General features: G+C 50.3%; 2 protein-coding genes across 6 annotated transcripts in view; one reads left to right on the top strand and one right to left on the bottom strand.

Annotated features, from left to right (window-relative positions):
- The window catches only part of LOC144730377 (BAI1-associated protein 3-like), a 48,420-nt gene extending 43,229 nt beyond the window's left edge, over positions 1–5,191 (top strand). For both annotated transcript variants that reach the window (XM_078611157.1, XM_078611158.1), the window contains 4 exons: positions 175–289; positions 818–941; positions 1,804–2,003; positions 3,388–5,191. In XM_078611157.1, coding sequence (XP_078467283.1) covers positions 175–289; positions 818–941; positions 1,804–2,003; positions 3,388–3,464 — 516 coding nt within the window. In that variant the 3' untranslated portion in view covers positions 3,465–5,191. The remainder of the gene's footprint in view (positions 1–174; positions 290–817; positions 942–1,803; positions 2,004–3,387) is intronic.
- The window catches only part of LOC144730378 (BAI1-associated protein 3-like), a 61,996-nt gene continuing 45,639 nt past the window's right edge, over positions 4,568–20,924 (bottom strand). For all 4 annotated transcript variants that reach the window (XM_078611162.1, XM_078611159.1, XM_078611160.1 and 1 more), the window contains exons 24-30: positions 20,610–20,751; positions 19,511–19,582; positions 18,600–18,683; positions 18,147–18,252; positions 9,267–9,402; positions 8,022–8,194; positions 4,568–6,302 (exon numbers count right to left, since the gene is read on the bottom strand). In XM_078611162.1, the coding sequence (XP_078467288.1) occupies positions 6,229–6,302; positions 8,022–8,194; positions 9,267–9,402; positions 18,147–18,252; positions 18,600–18,683; positions 19,511–19,582; positions 20,610–20,751 (787 nt within the window). In that variant the 3' untranslated portion in view covers positions 4,568–6,228. The remainder of the gene's footprint in view (positions 6,303–8,021; positions 8,195–9,266; positions 9,403–18,146; positions 18,253–18,599; positions 18,684–19,510; positions 19,583–20,609; positions 20,752–20,924) is intronic.

The raw sequence follows: 20,924 nt of genomic DNA on the forward strand, positions 1-20,924 counted from the left end.
GGTTGATATTCGTTAGCGACTGCGAGCTACTCCAACCTAGCCACCCGGCCGTGGTTGATATTCGTTAGCGACTGCGAGCTACTCCAACCTAGCCACTTGGGTGTGGTTGATATTCGTTAGCGACTGTGAGCCGCCCGGCTGTTGCCGACCGCGAAGTGCCCCCTGTGCCTGCAGGAGCTGTGTCACCAAAGCGGCCTGGGGGAGTTGAGGGTGCGCTGCTGGCACGCGGAGAGCAGGCTGCACGTGGAGGTGCTCAACGGAACGGGGCTGCCGGCGATGGACTCCAACGGTGAGCAGGGCTAGCGCCATCGTGCGAGACCCGCCCTGGCTCCACCCTGCCCCGTCGCGTGGGGTCTACTGTGCCAGGGGCGGTGGCCGAAGGGGCACCGATCTGACCAGTGCGCAGTAAAGCACGGTTTAGTGACCTTCCACGATCTTTGTCCAGCCGTGGATTGACTTCAGCATTTTCTTGCTGTGGTTGTTCCACCTGATGAAGATTGCTTGTGTTGCGATCGAAACGTAGTGATTTGTTTTATTTGATTTTATTTCTACCTACGTGACTTTACCGAAAGAACCAAAGAGTATAGAGTAAGATGATGCTACTTTCATGTTTTTTTTGTGTGCACGAATGCAGTACAGACACACATAATCTAAACTACAAGTAGTTCCACCTTGATCACGAGAGGCCGTGACCTACAACCAAAGCCGGTGTGTCTTCATAGGTGCTCGCTAATAGCACTTGCCCCAACAGTATGTTGAAGGCTATACAGGGATCTTTGTCTTTGCTACGACGGCGCGTTCTGTGTGGCACCCGCAGGCCTGAGCGACCCCTTCGTGACGTTGGATCTCTGCCCGCATCACCACTTCCCGCTCGCCAAAAGCGCGCGCACACAAACCCAAAGCAACACTCTGAACCCCATCTTCGGCGAGACGTTTGAATTGTAAGTTTGGCAACTTAACACGCTGTAGGCTTTCGCGAGAAATGTTGTTCGTAATAAAACATTTTTTGTGTTATATCGCGTAAATACCTACCACCACCCGACACGGCCAATTAGTTAGGTTGGTCACGTCAACAAAACGTGCCTGTTAGTTATTAGTTCAGCACACCGGTGTGATGGAGAGTAAACCCACAACATTTACAATTCGAGTACGATGTTTCACTGGTGGTTACAACCAGCTTCATCAGGCGATTTGCCCAGTTTATTTTTGTTTTTTGTTTGTGTATGGTTTGTGGAGATAAGTTTACTTAAATAAAACATAATATGCCACACAAATGGTATAATATACAAATGATGAGTATCTCGATTCTACATGGTTGTTCTTCATCAAAGAAATTGGAGAAACCTTATGAGCATCGTAGTGGATTTGCCCCATGGTGATGTTTTAAGTGGCTGGGTGGTTTGGAGGTAGGGCGCTCACCACTCACAATAATTGGAACTCCACGCGTTCATGAATTGAGTAAAAAGCAGTCAGTGGCCACTTGTGCAACTCAACTAGCTGATGATAAATATTTATTGTTGCATTTTTCAGAATACCAGTTTAATGCACTCACCAGCTTAAAGTACATGTACGTACGTATGTTGAACTTCTTTCGCACCGTACGTAGCCAACCGTGCTAATCGGAGGTGCGGGGGGCGTGGACAACAAACTAAACACAACAAGCAGTTCTTAAGAAATTATACTTTCAATCTCGACAATGTGAAAGCGCACGGCTCCAGTGGCTCAAACCAGCCTGACATGAGCGTTGTCGGTCATCCAAATGTCCCGTGGGCGAAAACCAACTCCGCGCTGCTTTCCCAAAAGCTCCGTCAGCGAGGTGCAGTGCCGGAGCCGCTCGGCCTGCGTCCTGATGACGGTCATGGACTTCGACCTCTTCACGGCCAACGACTACATCGGGCAGACGGTGCTCCGCCTCGACGACCTGGCCTGCGTGGAGACGCGGGAGGCCCCGCCGGAACTGCCCCAGCGCAGCCTGCCTCTCATGGACAAAAGTCTGCATGCAGGTGCACGCTACCCCTCACCCCTGTGCCCCTTCCCCCCCTCTCCTTCTTCTTTCGTATGGCTGATGGGAGATGCAGAGCAACGGCGACAATTTCACATCCAGGCGGTCAAGCCACAGACAACCGGGTCAGGAAGCAGCAGCGGAGTGTATCATCATCGCTGTGATGTCTCCTTCGTATTTGTTGCATCTGGGAATTGCTTCGTTATGCGCTGTACGGTCTGTTAGGTTCTTTAGCTATTTACGTCGAGAGAATGAGGACGCTGCCGTGGTGTAGTGGTTGGCGCACTGCGCTCACAGCAGTCGGGACGCTGCTGGTTTGATGCGGCAGCTGATGCAACGGTGCAAGCTTCTTAACTCTCCCCCATCCGCACCCCCCTCACCGCCACCCCCCGCCACCTCTGTCCACCCAGCGGTGCGGATGGGTGCACCACACCGCGTGTGGCGGGGGTCACGTGTGGCCGCTCTGACCTCTTCAGAATCAGAATCTTGCTTGAAACTGGAGGAATTCTTGAAGCTCCTTTTGAAAATAAATCTGACCGCTGCGAAAGAGTGGGGTCAAAAAGCCCTCTAGAGCGGTCCTCTACGGCTCCTGTCGTGTTGAGGCCAGGCTTCGTGCTTGATCTTGAAGCTGTACTTTCCCTCGAACGTTCCCTCCCCTTGTGCTGTTTACCATTTTATATCTTTCCAGTCCCCTTTCTCGAATGTTCCCTCACCCTATTTCCCTTAGCCAATCCCTGTCCTTCCCCTCTAACGGATCCCAACCTTCGCTGCTGGGTTTTAAACTCTGTTTCCCGCCTATTCTCATTGAAAACTCTTTCTCCAATCACTTCAAAAGCCCTGTCTCCCGGCTAATCCCTGTGGAGGCCTCTTTCCTACAATCGGAGAACTCGGTCTATCTTTGAATAACCGTTAGACTGTACATTGGCTTGGGGTTATTTTCGGTCATTACGTATGGTAACAATAAAAACACAAAAACAACCCACGATGACTGATATTGCGTGGAGAGGCCTTCATTGGTGGATTGAGATTTGACTGGAATTAAATATGTATCCATGAAAGGCAGCCCAGCAAGAATAAGTGAATGTCCCAGGCACATAGCACATCGAGTGACCCAGGAAACACTTTAAGATTTCAGGTCAGAGGTTTTTTTTTATGTATGTATGTGGACATTCTTTCGCATCGTACGTAGCCAACCATGCGAGGTGGAATACATTGAACTGTGGCTTAAAAACGTAAGATCAACAGAGTACACTCCCGTGTTTTGCACACTGCAGGTTATTAAGTCTGTGAAAGGGGGAGATGTAAAATGACAAGAGTTTAAGGATATGCTTGCTCTATGCGGAAGAAGTTCACACATCTCATGTTTTTTTTTCTCTCTCTCTCAGATATCGATATACTCAAGATTTTGGAAGAAAGAAGCGATGAAAAATATGTGCAAGAACTTCTTAAGAAGTGGAAATAGCCACAGCACCTTCGCACGAAGCAATTGCAGAATGTGAAAATGTATACAGTGTACGGGAATGAAAAATGCCGCATTTCCCAGTTGTCAATTTTACGACGACAAAATAAATTGCCAAGATGTGTATCCAAATATGCGTTGGGGAAAAGTATATCCCTTGAAAGCAAAGCGTGGAGACAGCAAATTGGGGGTGGGAGAGCTCCCTCCTCCCTCCTGTGCCTCCTCCCTCCTGTGCTGCGTCGTTCCCTCCGCTCAGCTTGGTCCACCTCCTGACTGGTCATCGCCCCATGGAAAGCTTCCCAGCCGAGTTGTCCTCCGACTAGGTAGGCCTGACCCAGTTTTCTAATCGTCATCCAGCCCGTGGATTTAACCAGTGCAGGGGGGTTTGGCAACGAAACTACCGAGAAGAGCCATTTTTTTCTTTCGAATTGGGCAAAAAAATAAACCCCTCAATATTTCAAAAGCCGCAATGTACTGGTGAAGAATACGAGACGGACAGCCCTTAATACATGAAGTGACGAAGCGGTCCTCGAAGAGCCGCACGCGGCTACGGAGCCGCGAGTTGCCGGCCCCTGACCACGTGGGTAGTTTCCACCCAAACTGGTTTTGCAGGCATCCTTGCACCGTCTTACATTGACCTTTTTCTCGTCTTTAGGGCCTCTGCTTTCTTCCACTCGCAGTGTACACAGAATAATCCCTAATTTTTCGTTAACAAGTGTGTTTATACTGTATGCACAATTTTCACGGTGCCTTTTCACCCTCGTTGGATTATAAAACCTCAATTACATAAATGGAGAGTCCCTGAGTTTGGTAGTTCAGTGCACTGAAGCCACCTTTGCCTGCGTTTAGTCCGGGTGTGATTCACTTCAGACCAGATTCTCAGTAATAATAGAATTTGCACCGGCCAGCTGGTCCATCGTATCAGCAAATACATCCATTCTGCGATGGGTCAGGGGCATCGCAAGTAAGCGCTGCGTGCAAGGTGTTGTGCATCATCAGGTTTGTTAGGCGCTGGATAAAATAAAAGTGTCTGCAACAAGCTCCCATATGTTTCAGTTTTAAAGTCTCCCACAGCTGTCTTTCATGTTAACAAACGGTCCAATGCGTACAAGTCCAACATTTATTTCATCGAAAGGTCCCATAAATACAAAACAGAGTGCCAGCAGTTCATAACGCCATTGTTTTATTGCCAAATACTCTATGGGACGTAGGTAAGGATATGGTAACAGTAACAACGTTGACCGGGTTATATCCGCTTTGAATAAACACGAACAAGACAACACGGTGCAAGAATGTGCGGGTACTTCACGCTCGGTGAAGAATGTGCGGGTATTTAAAGGTCGGTGAAGAATGTGTGAAAACTTCAAGGTCGGTGAAAAATGTGTGAAAACTTCACGCTTGGTGAAGAATGTGCGGGCACTTCACGCTCGGCGATTCTTGAATGCACGGGCACTTCACGCTCAGCTTGGGCTGCCGAGCCGTCAGTTGTCCAGTGGACAGCGAGGCCCGTGCGTCGTCACGCGGTTGGGGTGGGCGACGGAGATCGCTCCTTCCGCTCGAGGTCCCCGGACTCGTCGTCTCGATCGTGTTGGCGCCATCGCAATGGGACTCAACCTCCGCAGTGCCTCCACCCAAGCTGGCACCCCCCTCCCTTCTTCCACTTTGAAACCAGCTCACCAACCGCTTGCTGCGACACCCGTTTTGTATAAAATTGCTTCGTGCGAAAGGTGCCAATGCAGTGTGTTTGTATAAATACAAAAGGTGTACACACACACAAAAATACACGTGGTGTACGCAATTCCTGAGGCCCAATACCTTGTAATACTATACACCATGGACATTTGCACCTCCTATTAGCACGGTTGGCTACGAACGGTGCGAAAGAAGGTCAATATACGTGCATGCATTTGTTGTAAGAAAGGCTTGTGTTCAAATTATTTGGGTACGATTAGGTTTCGGATGCTATCCCTGAATAATGACAGTAAATCCATAATTTACTGAGAATTCACCTTGTTTACAATGAACAAGGATGCAGAATAAAATTAATCATCAGCCATGGTCAAAATCCACTGCTGGATGAAGGCCTCTAGTCAGCGCCGTCTCTCACAATCACACGATGTAACAATCCGTGTAGCGCCTGCACACGAGCTGAATTCATTACTCCATCTCTGCGGTGGGCGGTCACTCGCGAAGGTGGGCGTACACTCGAATGCGTTCCTTCCCTTCACTGCCACTCCATTAAATCTTGACTTAAAGCTTTCGTGACTGCAGGAATTCATATTCTTTGGGTCTTTCGGTAAAGTCACGTAGATGGGTTCAATGAAATTCACAATGGAGTGGCAAAGGATATTCCACTCCACTGTTTTTCTTGACCATGGGCCAAGATGCCTTCTGTCGACATGTCCTGCCCACGCCCGCTTCGAGTCAGTGTGAGTCTCAGATGAAGATCTGCTCACACCAAGGTCATGCACAGCCACTTGAGAAAATCGTATATTTTTTTAAAGTCTGGATTGGGGAGTTGAGTTCAAGGCTGAAGCATAAATTGAGAGTGAGGATTAACATCTGAAATTTGCTGCAGTCACTCATAACATACAGAATGTAACAAAGCGGGCTGCAAAGTTTGGGCCCAAGATAAATATGCGGAAAATATTATACTGTAACAATGCAGATTAAGTGAAAATATAAAAAATATATACTGGTAATTATACATGTTTCATGTACATTGTTTAAAACATAGCCTGATGCTCCTTCATTTCAGAACCCGTCACTACTTTAAATTTTTGAAGAAATTCCTGGCCTCAGGATCTCTTCTTTTCTCCAGAATCTTTAGCACTTGTGACTCTGGTTTAAAAAACAAGAGCATGCACATGAGACACACACACTGATAAGCGTGCAAAAACACAGTAACTTAGCACGTGTAACTTAAGACAAATCACACGCAGTATATTTCTCCCCAGATTTAGTCAAATTGTGCCGTGAGCACCGCGTCATGAAACAAGGAATCCGTTCGGAAATCTCACAGAGCTGTCATTCTAGATTTCAAGTTTTCGTGACTGCAGGGATCCATACTCTTTGGTTCTTTCGGTAAAGTCACGTAGGTAGAAAATAAAATAAATTAAATCACGACGTTTCGATTGCAACACAAGCAATCATCATCAGGTGTGAAAACTACAGCAAGAATATCCCGGAATAGTTTTTTTCTTGCTGTAGTTTTCACACCTGATGATTGTGTTGCAATCGAAACTACAGCAAAACATTTTTTTTCTTGCTGTAGTTTTCATACCTGATGATGATTGCTTGTGTTGCAATCGAAACGTCGTGATTTAATTTATTTTATGTTTTATACGTGACTTTACCGAAAGAACCAAAGATCACAGAGCTGTATCGGAGATTGGCTCTGAAAGGTTCCCCCTCCACGTGCCTTCTCGCTGTCCAAGTGGAGCCCGTTATCGTGTACACAACGCAAGAGTCGTTTGCACAGCAAGCGTGTCACTTTTTTCTTCACGGCGGCTGCGAGTTCGGTTTCTTTTTCGCCTGACACCCAAACGGATATTTTTAATTCTCAGAATGGGAATAATTCAAATGAAGTAACATTGAATCATTTATGCGACAGGGGTTTTTGTTGTTGTGAAGTCATTGATGACTGGGGCTTATACGCTTGACAATCGGGGTTTCATCAGAGGTGGGCCGAAAGTCGGTAACAATAAAAACACAAAAACTCGGCAGTTCCACGCAATGCAAAAAATCCCAACCGTGACGAACGATTCCTCAACCAAGGCGACTGATGGAGGAATCTTAAAAAGTAACTCGGAAACACCCCCCCCCCCACCCTCGTCCCCTCTTCCCCTCCTCCTTCCCTTTTAAGTTAGTTATCTTCTCCCTTCCTGTTCCCTTCCGTATATAAACTTTCACTTCCCTGCTATTGGTGAAGAAGGGCGGATTGCGCAGTGAGCCCAATCCGCCCTTCTTCACCGAGCCATGCAGTGGCGTCGATCCCGACCGCCCCCTTCTTGTTCTGTGATCGGTGCTATCTAACGGGCTCCCATTGAGTTGAAACAATAACAAAAAAATATACGTTACCACGCATCGAAGGATTAATACATTTGAAAAAAATTACTGAAAAAGTGACAAGGGTATAAATGGTTCCCAACGCTTTCACTTGTATCTCACACATCAGGGCCACCCAGAGGCACCCCGGGCAGAGTACCACGTGGAGCCCCCTTATCTAACTCACCTGTCTCAACTATTGGCGTCAAAAGTAACTCACCTGTCGCACACCTCCTGGCAACAGCAGCACTACATCACAGGTAAACTCACCAGTATCACTCGCCTGTCACACTGGCATTGCTACATCCCAGGCATATTCACCTGCCTCACCCCGTCTGCCTCACTTGCCTTGCCTGGCTCTGTCATCTTGTCACGAGCGACACAAACAACAGGCCCGTTGCGGGACACATTTTTTGTTCGAGACCCCAAGGCGCGTTGCCCCTTTAGCCCCCCTTACGCCCAGCCATCTCCCCCTAACTCCCCCCGCCCCCCCTAGAGACACCCACACCTTACCGTTCACATTGGGCAACTGCAGCGGCAGGGAGATCTGGCCGGCGGCGCCAGCGGCTCGGCTCAGGTACATCACGGCCTGGCCCAGCTGCAGGTTCCTCGACAGCAAGCGCGTGCGCCACAGCTCGAAGACGAGGTACACCTCGAGGCACCCGCACTGCTCCTCGCTCACCGCACTGCTCGGGCAACGGGGGCCAGCGTGCAACGCTCACGTCAGATGGTTGTTGTGCGGGCGTGGAGGCTTACGAGTTTACGCGTCGCACCAGACCAGGTGGCTCAGCGGTGGAGTACGTGCGTGCGTGTGTACGTTGAACTTCTTCCGCACTTTACGTAGCCAGCCGTGCTAATCGGGAGGTGCGGGAGTGAGCGGCTAGCAATCGGAACGTTGCGAGTTCAAATCTTGGTCGGGGGATGACTCCACCCATCATCATCTATGTGGGGGTCAATAAGTGTGTACCACTTTGTAGGGAAGTCAACAGTGGTTGTATTATGAATGGACTCGCCCCCACCATTGGGAATGAGGAATTTCCGCCACTGGCTCAGGGCTGCAAATATGAGAGGATGACATTTGAGCAAGACATCACTTTTACTTTGAGTCTGGTGTTTGATCACATGCAGAGCACCTATATCCCACCTGGTAATTATAATTTTAGTGGGTAGGCATACTATGCAATTTGCTTATGTTAAGTCTAAAGACACATGGTGAACAGGTATAAAGACGTTGATCACTATAGCGTCATTTGTACATCAGCAGCTATTGCCTTAGGTGTTGTCTGGACAGGTAAAAATCACTCGGGATAACCGTGGCTCCGATATGGACATTATGAGCCATTTAGCCGCTCGGCAATGTTTTTGCCATGGCATTTATAAGCTGAACTCCGTTCTATGCCTCCACGTATATATAAAAAAAAATCAAAATCGATGAGGCAATTGGCTTAACCATATCAATATTATCCAGCAGCATTTGTGTAAGCAAGAAACACCCTGGACAGGTTATACATTCTGGGTCTCCTCGGCAGAATAAGGCTTGTTAAAGTCAACAAAATCTGCCGGGTAACCAGACGTTATCATAGGATCGTTTCATAGTACTGTAATACACTTTTTGAGCACATGTCATTTGGTAATGCCTCGAGGCGACACTGGTTGGGGGAAAAAGTCAAACCGCGAACATTTAAAACCCGGTGATTAAGTGGCGATAGCCCTGAGCACTGCAAAAACCAAACAAGACATGCCGCATGCACCACGTACAATTCAAACGTTTCATTGAAGCGTCCGTTGTCTCTGCCTGTGGAGGCCACGCTCCTTGAGTTCTGGGTCTTGACGGTAGAAAAACATTCCCTGGGGCAGAGCTGTAGCTTAACTTGAACCTTTTGCGATGAGCCCCCTATTCACACACGTACACACGCACAATTATGAGGAAGCCACTGGGAGCTATACACTTTGAAAATTAATTTCTTAAGAACTGCTTTTCGTGTTGTTAGTTTGTTGTCCTTCCCCCGCACCTCCGATTAGCACGGTTGGCTACGTACGGTGCAAAAGAAGTTCAACGTACATGCATACAAACAATCGCATGCAGCTAATCACGTGTACACATGTTAAAACCTGCCCTGAATGTGGTAAAGCATGAACAGAGACAGGTCCGTATTATCCAATAGGGACAGTAGTCTCAGTAGCCACTGTGCCTAGGGCCTACGAAAACTAAAGGGCCTGCGAACAAAACTCAGCAGCCGAGTAGTCCTCGTCCCTGACACTTCTGAAATGATAATATATAAGGTAAACTGGGGGAATATGGCAACTTGTTTTTCTATGCAGTAATTTTGGCGAAATAAAAAACAACTACTTAAAAAAATGTAAATTCCTTTTGTTATTTATTTTGTTGGCTGCTCGTTGCAATTTCTTTGCAGTGGTAACAAGTCGTTGACTCGTACGCGAGGCATATTACACTCCAAATAACAGTCAAACATCTTTAAGCTAAAACGAAAGTAAAGCAACGTGGCACTCGCCACGCGGTTGTCCTGCCAGCACCCTGAATTTGTTATCGGTGAAAATGAATGGCATCCTTTTAAAGCCGCATCATCCGATATCATAATCATAGTGAAAAACAGTTTAAAATATTTCCACTTGTAATATATTTAGGCAAACCTTGTTTTTTTTCTCTCAATAATTTCAAATTAAATCTGCTTATGTGCGGCACGCAGCGCGCTCCCATCGAATGAGGGCACAGAATAAATAACGAACGTCAGTTTAACACCTAGGCTTTCGCAACCAATATCATCCATAATACAGGGTTTTTAGGTTAGATCACGTAAATATGTGTTGTTAAACCCGCCACCACCCGACAAAGCCAATTAGTAACGTTTGTCACGTAAACAGAACATGCCAATGTTGTGGCTTTCCAGCACACCGGCATGCTGTACTAGTAACGTAATGGCATGTTTTGTTTACGTGACAAACCTTATTAATTGGCTGTGTCGGGTGGTGGCTGGTTTAACGACACATTTATATATTTACGCGATACAACACAAAAAACCTGTATCATGAATAGCGAATGTATCAGTAACGACATCTGTCCAGAGGCTGGACGAAATACTGCATGAAACAAGCGAGTGACAGCGGTCGTAGTAACATGGGGTAGCAGCAGTAGCGACTGAAGAAAGTTATCACTGAAGGCCTACGAAACAGAAGTGCCTAGGGCCTACAAGAACCTTCATCCGGCCCTGAGCAGAGACAGTGAAACCAGCTTGCATGCACACGCAGTGGTTTCAGCGTTCAAAGACCTGCCCTTTGACACGACTTAAAAAGATAAATCCTTATGTTTCTATTCCCATATAATAAAGGTTTCCATACATATGAAGTACCGGTAAGTACGCTGGACACCCAGGTTGAGGCACACGTATGTTTATTCAAGCTTGTCGGTACAGGACAGCACTAGAGGGGGTAGCGGCCCCCTCACCCGGATAACTGGGGCCCTTACAAGGGCGGCGTCGAGGGGAGTCCAGGGCTTCTCACTAGAAGATCTTCCTTCTTCCTCCTTCGTTCCCAGACTGAGCCACGAGCTCTCTCTGTCCTCCCCCTTTATACCCCCCGTCAGGATCACAACCCCCCCAGGCTGCCTGATGCGGACGTCGCTGCGGGCACCCCCCCCGTGTACTCCCGGAGCTCCGCCCACTGTGTTTATTCCCCGTTGGATCCCATGCACCTACAGCCCTCCCGTAACAACCCTACATCACTCCCCCCATTACAGCTCGCAGCCGTCCCGGCTGCAACAATTCCAATAAAGGAACATTTACCCCTCAACCCCGTGTGTGCCTCATTTTTTTCAACAAAATGCAAATTGAACAACAACAACAAGAACAACAAGAAGAACAAGCACACCCCCGAAGGGAATGTCCGACGCACCCCCCCCCCGTATAAATACGAAATCCGTAAAAGCGCGTATATACAACTAGCCAGGAACTCCCCCAGCACACACAGCACACCCACGACACACAACGCACCCACACACACAACACACACAGTGTGCAAGGAGCACACCACCGACGCAGCATACAGTAACCATGACACGTGAAGGAAAATAAATAAAAAAACAAATTTTTCTTTTTCTTCCTTCTGTATATTATAAGAGTCTGCGCATTTTAGCGCGCGTCCTTGCCGCAGGCCCGTCACACGGGGCAACCCCGGACGGCGGACCATCCGGTGGCGGCTGTCCCATTCGAGGTGAGGTCGCGATTGAAGTCGCGCGACTGTCGGCATCACCCGTGTGGGTTCTAGGGCGTGAGCCCGTCATTCCCGGTGCACCTGTGGGTGGGACAGCCGGCAACACATCAGGCGAGAGCAGCGACGGACCCTTCGAGTCGGTCGACCCCCCACATGCTTGGCCCCGCGCGTGTGGAGTGGGCCCTCGCACCGCAACAAACGGTTTTAGCCTAGAGGGGTGTACAAACCACTGGCGCCTGCCCCATTTGATTCGAACGCACTGAGGCCTCAAAACCTCGACAACCTCGACGGGGCCCCGCCACGGGCGCACGAGTTTAGAGGAGGTCGCGAGTGGTACCTGGGGACAGTGCAGCCATGCCCTGTCCCCCGGCTTCCACTGCAGCACGTGCGCGCGAGCCCGCCTGAGGCGCTCGTTCGCCTTTTGACGCCTGTCAGAATTTAGCCTCGCAGCATCCCGCGCCTCAGTCAGTTTGTCAAGGTTAAATTTAACGTGTTCATCCAATTTAATTTTACCCAGCGGCGCGGGGATCTGCAGCTGTGCCGGAACAGGTGGGTCGGGTTCGCGGCCATACATAAGAAAGAATGGTGAAAATCCCGTCGCAGCATGGGGAGCCAATCTGTATGCCGCTAGAACCCCTTGAATTTGTAAGTCCCAATCAGTCTGTGAGTCCGAGACTTGCTGCGACAACATAGACGAGATGGTGCGATGCAGACGCTCGACCATCCCGTCCGTTTGCGGGTGATAAGGAGAGGTTCGAATTTTTTTCGTTCCTAGGAGATCACAGACTTGTTTTAGGAGTTTCCCGGAAAAATTTCTACCCTGGTCGGTCAACAACCGCTCCGGGGCACCTTTGTCCATGACATAACCTTGGACAAAGGCGTCGACGATGGCTGCTGCCGACTGATTCGCCAGGGGCCAGGCCATAGGCCAGCGCGTAAAATATTCGACCCCAGTAAGCAAATATTTATTTCCCCTGGGGGTGGCGGGGAATGGCCCCAGAATGTCCAGTGCGACCAGTTCATTTATTCTGGAGACCTGGATGGACTGCAAGGGCGGGTTCGACTCCCGTGCTGGTGGTTTGCGCTGCGCACACTGAGGGCATGCCGCCAACAGATCAGCGACATCCCTAGTCATGCCCGGCCAAAAATAATTCAGCTGGAGCAAGGCGAGTGTTTTCTGGGTACCTAGGTGGAGGAGGCGCTCATGAGCAGCCCACACCACCTTACCCCGTAGGCCAGAAGGGACCACCAGCCGGTGACGCTGGGATTTCCCGTCCCAATGCATAAGCAAGCCCGCATGGGTTTCCCATGCGTCGGCATGACCCGTCACACGCCCCCTCTCCCCGGCGCGACGACGCAACGCGAGGAGGGAGGCATCCTCCAACTGGAGGCGCCCCCATTCATCAACGGGCAATCCAAGCAGGGAATCTCTCCCCTGTTCGGCGATATCAATGGGGACTACCGTTTCATCGTCGGCGGCCGCCGCCAGGACCGGAACCATCATGTCCCCTACTGGCTTGCAACGCCCCGACCCCAGGAGGCATGCGCATTCGGAGGCGGTTGGCATCCGTGACAGAGCGTCAGCGTTGGTGTGGCGAACGCCCTTACGATAAGTGGTTTCAAAACTGAAATCCTGGAGGACCTCCAGCCATCGGGACAATTGTCCCGATGGCTGTTGAACCTTCAGGGCGTACTGCAGTGCCGCATGATCTGTGCGGACGGTGAAATGCCGACCGTACAGATATGGGCGATACTGTTGGATGAAATAGACAATTGCCAACAGTTCCCTACGGGTGACACAATATCTTTGCTCCGTTGGAGACAACACCCGACTGCCGTACGCGACCACCCGTTCCACGCCGTCAACCACCTGGGAAAGCACGCCTCCAATACCCGTGTTGCTCGCGTCGGTGTCGAGCAAAAACGGCCTCGAAAAATCTGGGTAAATCAAGGGAGGAGCCTTCACCAGCGCGTCCCGAAGGGAGCAGAAAGCAGCTTCCTCATCCTGACCCCAGTGGAACCGGACCCCTTTAGATGTTAACGCGTGTAGGGGTTTTGCAATCGTTGCAAAATTAGCGACGAAGCGTCGGTAATATGATGCGAAGCCAATAAAACTCCTGACCTCTCCCACCGTGGTTGGAGTCGGCCAGGAGCTGACACACTGCGTTTTGGCGGGATCGGTAGCAATACCCGAGCGCCCTACGATGTGCCCCAAATAACGCACCGACTCGCGTAACAAATGGCATTTCTGGGGCTTAAATTTCAAATTAGCAGCCCGCATCTTTAGGAAAACCGCCCGCAACCTCTGGAGATGTTCGTCAAAAGTTTTACCAAAGACAATAACGTCATCCAAATAAATCAGGCACGACTCCCATTGCAACCCAGCCAAAACCAATTCCATCAATCGCTGGAAAGTTGCCGGCGCTGAGTGTAAGCCCATCGGCAACCGGTTGAATTGGAACAGGCCGTGCGGTGTACGGAAAGCAGTTTTAGGCTTAGAATCATCGTCCAGAGGAAGCTGCCAGAATCCCGAAAGTAAATCTAGCGTGGAGAAGAATCGCGCTCCCGCCAAAGCGTCCAGCGATTCGTCCATCCGTGGGAGCGGGTATGCGTCGGCAACCGAAATTTTATTAAGGCGCCGAAAATCCACGCAAAACCGCAACGAGCCGTCCTGCTTTTTAACCAGGACGATCGGCGCTCCCCACGGGCTGGTGGAGGGAGAAATGATGTCGGCGGCTAACATGTCATCAACAGCCGATTTGACATGGTCCTTTTCGGCGGGACTTAACCGAAACGGATTTTGGCGAATTGGCGCGCTGTCACCCGTGTCAATATGGTGACGCAGCAGGTGAGTGCAACCCAAATCATATTTATCACGACTGAAAACGTCGGAAAATTCCCTCAGTAGCCTTCTAAGCTGTTGGCGCTCTGAATTTGTCAGGTCCGTCGATTCCGCACAAAGCGCGTCGAGCCACCCTTCATCGCTGTCCGAATGTGGGAGCATCCGGGAAGCAGAGCCAACGTGGTTCGCGACAGGTACCTCGCAGGGCATCGGCGTCGCATGCGCGAGCACCGTCCCTTGAGGAACCACCACCGTCTGCGATCCCACATTGAGGACCGCGATGAAAGGGTCCCCGTCCCCTCTTACAACGGTCTGGGCCGGAATCAAATGAGGTCCATTAACCCCGGCCCTAGACGGTCCCAGCAAAACACCCTGATCCCCTATGCCCTTAGCGAAGGGCTTACGAAGTTTCAGAGGCACTAGCATTTGGGCTCCCGGCGGCACACGAACAGTCTTAACAACGAACGCCGGTACCGTTGCGAACGCCGTCGGAGCCGCCGCAGGGGATGGCAGGAACGCCATGCGCCGCCCCGACGGAAGCTCAATGCATCCTTGGTCGATCAAAATACGAATGGGCATTTTGCCTAAGAAATCCGTCCCCAGCAGGCACGGAACCGCCAGCGAGGAGGAAACGAAAATCGGCCCCGACAATTTGATGTCCCCAATAGAAATTTGCGCTCGAATCTGTCCCATGATGCCGAGAGAGCCCCCGTTAGCGGCATAGAATGGGACGTTAACCGGCATTAAAGGCCGGCTTTGTACGGGCAGAATATTGTAAATTAATTCCGAAATGATTGTCGCCGATGCCCCCGTATCGACCAAGATGCGTACTTCTACCCCGTCAATGTGGCCGACCACGGCCGACGACCCTGATGACGCGGCTACCACGCGATGGGCCAACACGGACCACTGTTTGGGCTCGATTTGAGTCCCCGCAGTGATCCGCGTTGGCCCCTTGCAACGCGACATCGGCCCCCCGTTTGTTGTGGTGCGAGAGTGTGCAACGGGTGGGTGCTTTGGCCAAGCATGTGTGGTGCCGCGACTCGCCGGATCATGTTGCTGGAGCTTGGGAAGAGGAGGGCCGGCGTCCCGTCGAGGCGTCGTCCCGCGCTGTCGCGGAGAGCGGCACCCCGAGGCGACGTGGCCCCGGACGCCGCAGTTGAAACACCGCGGGAGCCCCGGTGGAGACGATGGGCGGTTGAAACGGCTTGACCCGTCCCGGGCCGACCGTACTTCTTGCGCCTGTTGCCGTCGATGGTCGACGGCGAAGAGCTCCTCCGTCGGAAGGGTGGCTGCAGCCACCGCACGCCCTGCCGATGCCCTGCTGGCTTTCCGCCGCAGGGACAGAAGGTTGGCGTGAAGGAGGCGCGCCGCCTGAAGAGAGGTCATCTCAGCGTCCTCCTGTGCGACGACAGCGATGTCCAGGTCGTCTGCCAGTAGGAGTATTTTCTCCGTGACCATCGCGTCCACGCCGTCGTCGTCCATACGGGGAAAAGCCGTCTTAGCCAGCGCTAGGAGGCTCGTCCTGTATGCCAGGGGCGACTCCTTTTCACCCCGCTTGCGCTCGTAGAACTGCTCTCTGCATTCTGCTGAAGGTCCATAGACCCCGGCCAGCAGTTGTAGCGCCTTCGGCAGAGTAGACCGCTTCTCTTTCGGCGCCGATGTGAGGGCGGCGAGCGCGTCTGCGTCGAGGAGCGCCGGCAGCGCGCAGAGGGCTTCATCGTCGGACCACCTTGCCATTTCTTGGTGGGCGATGAAGCGTCGCTGGAAGCCGCCCCAGTCGCCCTCTGCACCAACAAATTCTTTCAGCGGAGGCAGCCGTTGTTGCAGCGCAGCGTTCGCCTTGGAAGTCTGCAGGCTGTTATTCCCGGGACTCGGCTGTGCGTCGGCGCGAATGGCAGATGGAATCGCCTGTCGCCGATGTGATGACGCTCCCTCCGCTGGTGATGACGCAGCTGTCCCAGCGAGAGCGGTGTCGGACCCAAGGTTGAGCCCGGCCACGCCCTCTGCAGCTGCCGTAACGATGGCGGGAAATTCAAAGTTGGAGTCTTCAGAAATGGCGGGAAGGCGCTCAGGTCGACGACTCCCCTCGCCCCGTGGTGGACCACCAGCCCCCAGCCGCGTGATGTTTTCCAGCGTGGCGGCAGCGGCGTACAGTAGCTCCGCCAGTCTCTCGTGAGCCAGCCGTAGCGCGTCTGGCTGCGGCCCCTCCTCATGCCGATGCCCCGGTAGGAACGCGTCGGCCCCCGGCTGCGCCATGTCTTGGTGAGCCGTCTCGGGCTCAATGACTTCAGCAGTGTCCTCCTCCGGTACTCTGGCTCGAGCTGTCTGGCGTGTTTCCATGTCCGTAGTTCTTCTGACACCAGATGAAGTACCGGTAAGTACGCTGGACACCCAGGTTGAGGCACACGTATGTTTATTCAAGCTTGTCGGTACAGGACAGCACTAGAGGGGGTAGCGGCCCCCTCACCCGGATAACTGGGGCCCTTACAAGGGCGGCGTCGAGGGGAGTCCAGGGCTTCTCACTAGAAGATCTTCCTTCTTCCTCCTTCGTTCCCAGACTGAGCCACGAGCTCTCTCTGTCCTCCCCCTTTATACCCCCCGTCAGGATCACAACCCCCCCAGGCTGCCTGATGCGGACGTCGCTGCGGGCACCCCCCCCGTGTACTCCCGGAGCTCCGCCCACTGTGTTTATTCCCCGTTGGATCCCATGCACCTACAGCCCTCCCGTAACAACCCTACACATAAACCGTTTTTTGGTCTCCTTGGTTTTGTCTCTCGCTTGACAGGGTTTTTTTGGCTGGATTTATCGTTTGCGTCTTTTATTCAGTTTATAAGGCGCAACATATATTTGCTCGTTACATCGTTGCGGTTATTCCAATGTAATTTTACGAGGACACATCGAGAGAACATAATTGCATACACCATGGTGATAACCAGGGCTTAATTTCTCACTGAATATTTTTCAGGTCACTGGTAAACTGGAGTCGGTGGCACCTGATGTGGTCTGCTGGGTGTGATAAAAACAAAAAAACTAAACTTATTTATTTACCAGGTAAGGCCCACTGAGCTATATAGCTCTTTTTCAGAAGCAGTCTGGCCACAAAATTATAGCTGCACTAAGTGGCTTATCGTGTGGCAATTTAGAGCAGCCAAATCCTCGAAATGCACGTTGATTCTAAATGTGGAGAGAAAAACTCGAGGACTCGTAGGAGATAAATCCATGCGACCACGGGAGGAGAAAACACGCAACATATACAGGCGTCAGGGTCGGGATCGGGATCAAACCCACGACCTCCTGTATACCAGGCGAGGTAGTTAACATCTCGCCGCGGCGCCAATGACTGGATTGGTATAACACACAGCGGCACGATTACCCCCGACTGCAAAAAACAATAAAAACTTCGTAGGACCCTCCAGAAAAAGAATATTGGGATTCGGTGAGGAATGTATGGGTAAACAAGCAACAATAATAGCAATAATAACATCTCGCCACAGTGGTGTCCCTGTATCTTCTGGGTCGCCAACCCAGACAGACGCGGCTGAAATGAATCCCCGGCGATACCCACCTGGTAGGCCTGACACACCGAGCAGTTTCACTACGAGGGCTGTCCTCTCCCCATCGTAGTGACACTCCACGTCCAACGTTCCTTGGGTTGCTTCTTCCACAGGAACCTAACGACGGCATTTGGCACGGCGGTGGCGATTACAGATTACAGCGATCGTAAAGCTGACCTCGCAAATGTAACCTCTGGATACGAAACAAAACTCAACACACCCATGCGTCAACAAAACTGCGGCCTTAAAATAAAATATATAACAGGCGACGTTTTGGGAAATGGTCCTTCTTCATGGCACATGCGCTCTTTGACGAATGTGTGTTGAGTGTTTTGTTATTCGTGTTTGTGCACCACCACCCTCATCAAATAATTATCTTGACATAGGTGATATTTAACGCGCTGCTCTCTGAGCTAATCTTAAACCATGGGGCTGTGTCCCCAAATGATACGGTGAGCACGAACCTGACGCTTTGCTTTCTCCTGATGGTACAAGTCAATGAGCTCAGGTGTGCTCTTCTGCCTCAGTTCCAGCTGCTCCTCCAGCCCCTGTGGGTGGAAACCCAACGCGCGCATGGTCACAACAGCACCGCTGCGTATTGGAACTTCGATGTCATTGTGGAATTGCACCAAAGACAAGAAGGCTGCTTCAGAAAATCGATAATGGGAATCAAGCTTGTTTGTGAACCATCATCACGCGAACTCCAGTCATCCTCACAGCAGCGGCGTTTGGATAACCATTGAACAAAAGACGGTCACTGCATCATGCGCTTTCAGATGCGGTGTTTCTGCGGCCATCTGGAACGCTCTTCCTTCCGATATTAGGAAGCCACTAGAGCTATGCAATTTAAATCTAAATTGAAAACTAATTTCTTTACAACTGCTTTTTACATGCTTTTATTTAACTCACTCTGTCTGTTGTCGTTGTTGTATCCTCAAATCTTGCAACTCAATTTTAACCCACTTCCCAATGTGGTATCGACTACAAACTTGGTATATTTATGTCATACTGATGACAATACTATATTCTATAATTAAAAATAAAATATATATATTTAAACATTCTTTTGTTATATGTATGTTTCGGCTTGGGTCTAATTGTCCATGCTCAGCTCAAATGCTGTTGGCTGTAATTGGCCACGGTCCCTTACGTTATGGCAAGCTTCGGGGCCATTTCCTGGAGTCGTGGAGTTCTGCCATTACTACAGTACATTTAATAAAAACGTGTTTTTAAAAAGTTTTTTAAAAGATTACTTTTTGTGCTTAGTTCATTGTCCTTCCCCCGCACCTCCAATTAGCACGGTTGGCTACTACGTGCACATTATAATGATTTGGGGGTAAGCAGCGGCGTTTGGCAGAAAAAATCGCGCACTCACTTTATACACGTCATTTTGAAGAAATTCCATCTTGATTCCATGCACATCCACGTTGAACACTTGCAGCAATTTCTGTTGAAACCAAGACAGGTTAGTAATATACGAGCCATTCAGATAATGGGTGGACAGGAGTTAATTACCGCTCTGCAGGACTTTAACTGGTTGATACGCTCACTAGGCGCGTCTAACTTATTTTTCCTCTGACAGTTTGTTCAGTCTAGATACTCTTTGGTTCTTTCAGTATAGTCACGTAAGTATAAAATAAAATAAATTAAATCACGACGTTTCGGGCGCAACACAAGCGTCTGTCATCAGGTGGGACAACCACAGCAATTGTTTCTTGCTGTGGTTGTCCCACGCGGGCATGTCGACGTCAAGTCGGAGTGTTTTCCAACCGCTTTTAAAGTTGCACAGTGAAAGCCGCACTTGAAGTGAGCTCAGCGCAAGAGACATCGGGAACGCTGGAGTTAACGACCAGTTTTTCCCATTTTTAAAAATCAAGTTATCAAGCGTCTTGCATTCATGGCGACCCCATCGGTTCTAGGATTTCCTCCAAGGGGGTGGATCTGCAACTTGCTGCTGATGCTCTCTTGATGTGATAGCCAGATGGCGTTAATCATCGGGCTTGGTCCATGGTAGACTGCAGGTAATTTTTTTAATGAAAAAAAATGTTACTTGTTTATCCGTTGATTCGGGGCCCGCTTTGTGGCCGACTGGGCTCCCTATGCATCGCACATCACTGCCACATACCCCCCAACCATAGTCGCGCCCCTGGCTGCTGGCCATGGGAAAGATATCTATATCTGATCAAACGTGGGATACTTTAAGAGGAAACTATGGGACCGTGACAGCCAGGTGTCGATTGCGCAACAGCGGTGAAATCCTGAAGAAAGAGATGAGGTTTGACAGTGGCTTTCGCAGCAATGGATGCAATAGCCTCATTGCCAATTGGTTGTATTTATAATTTGTGTTAGTCAAGTGTGTGATTTGCAGAACATCTCATTGATTTTTTTTACACAAACTTGTTTTGTAGTCGGCAGAGTAACTGCAGGGAAATGTAGGCGTTTATCTTAAACGCGTGGTTGTTTTTGTATTGCACCTTTAGAATCGTCTGCATCCTTGTGTAGTACGGGGAGCTGAGGCTACTCCTCCTGTCCTTCATGAATCCAGAGCAAATCCTGTTCTTCTCCAGCTCCTCGCTAAACGCTTTCAGCACCGTCTCCCAGAGCATATACAGAAAACTGAGGGAAGAGCAGCAAGGCAAGGCAGAATTACTACGTGACAGCCCGCATGTACTAGGTGGCTCTCCTACTAATTCCCCACAACAAAGTACTGCCGATTATCATATAACTGTACGGTGAAATAAGTTTACGTGACCCCCTACGGTGCCCGCAATGTTAATAACATGATTTAC

Source organism: Lampetra planeri, chromosome 35 (assembly GCF_965212315.1).
Source record: "Lampetra planeri chromosome 35, kcLamPlan1.2.h2, whole genome shotgun sequence".
NCBI classification, from domain to species: Eukaryota; Metazoa; Chordata; class Hyperoartia; order Petromyzontiformes; family Petromyzontidae; genus Lampetra; species Lampetra planeri.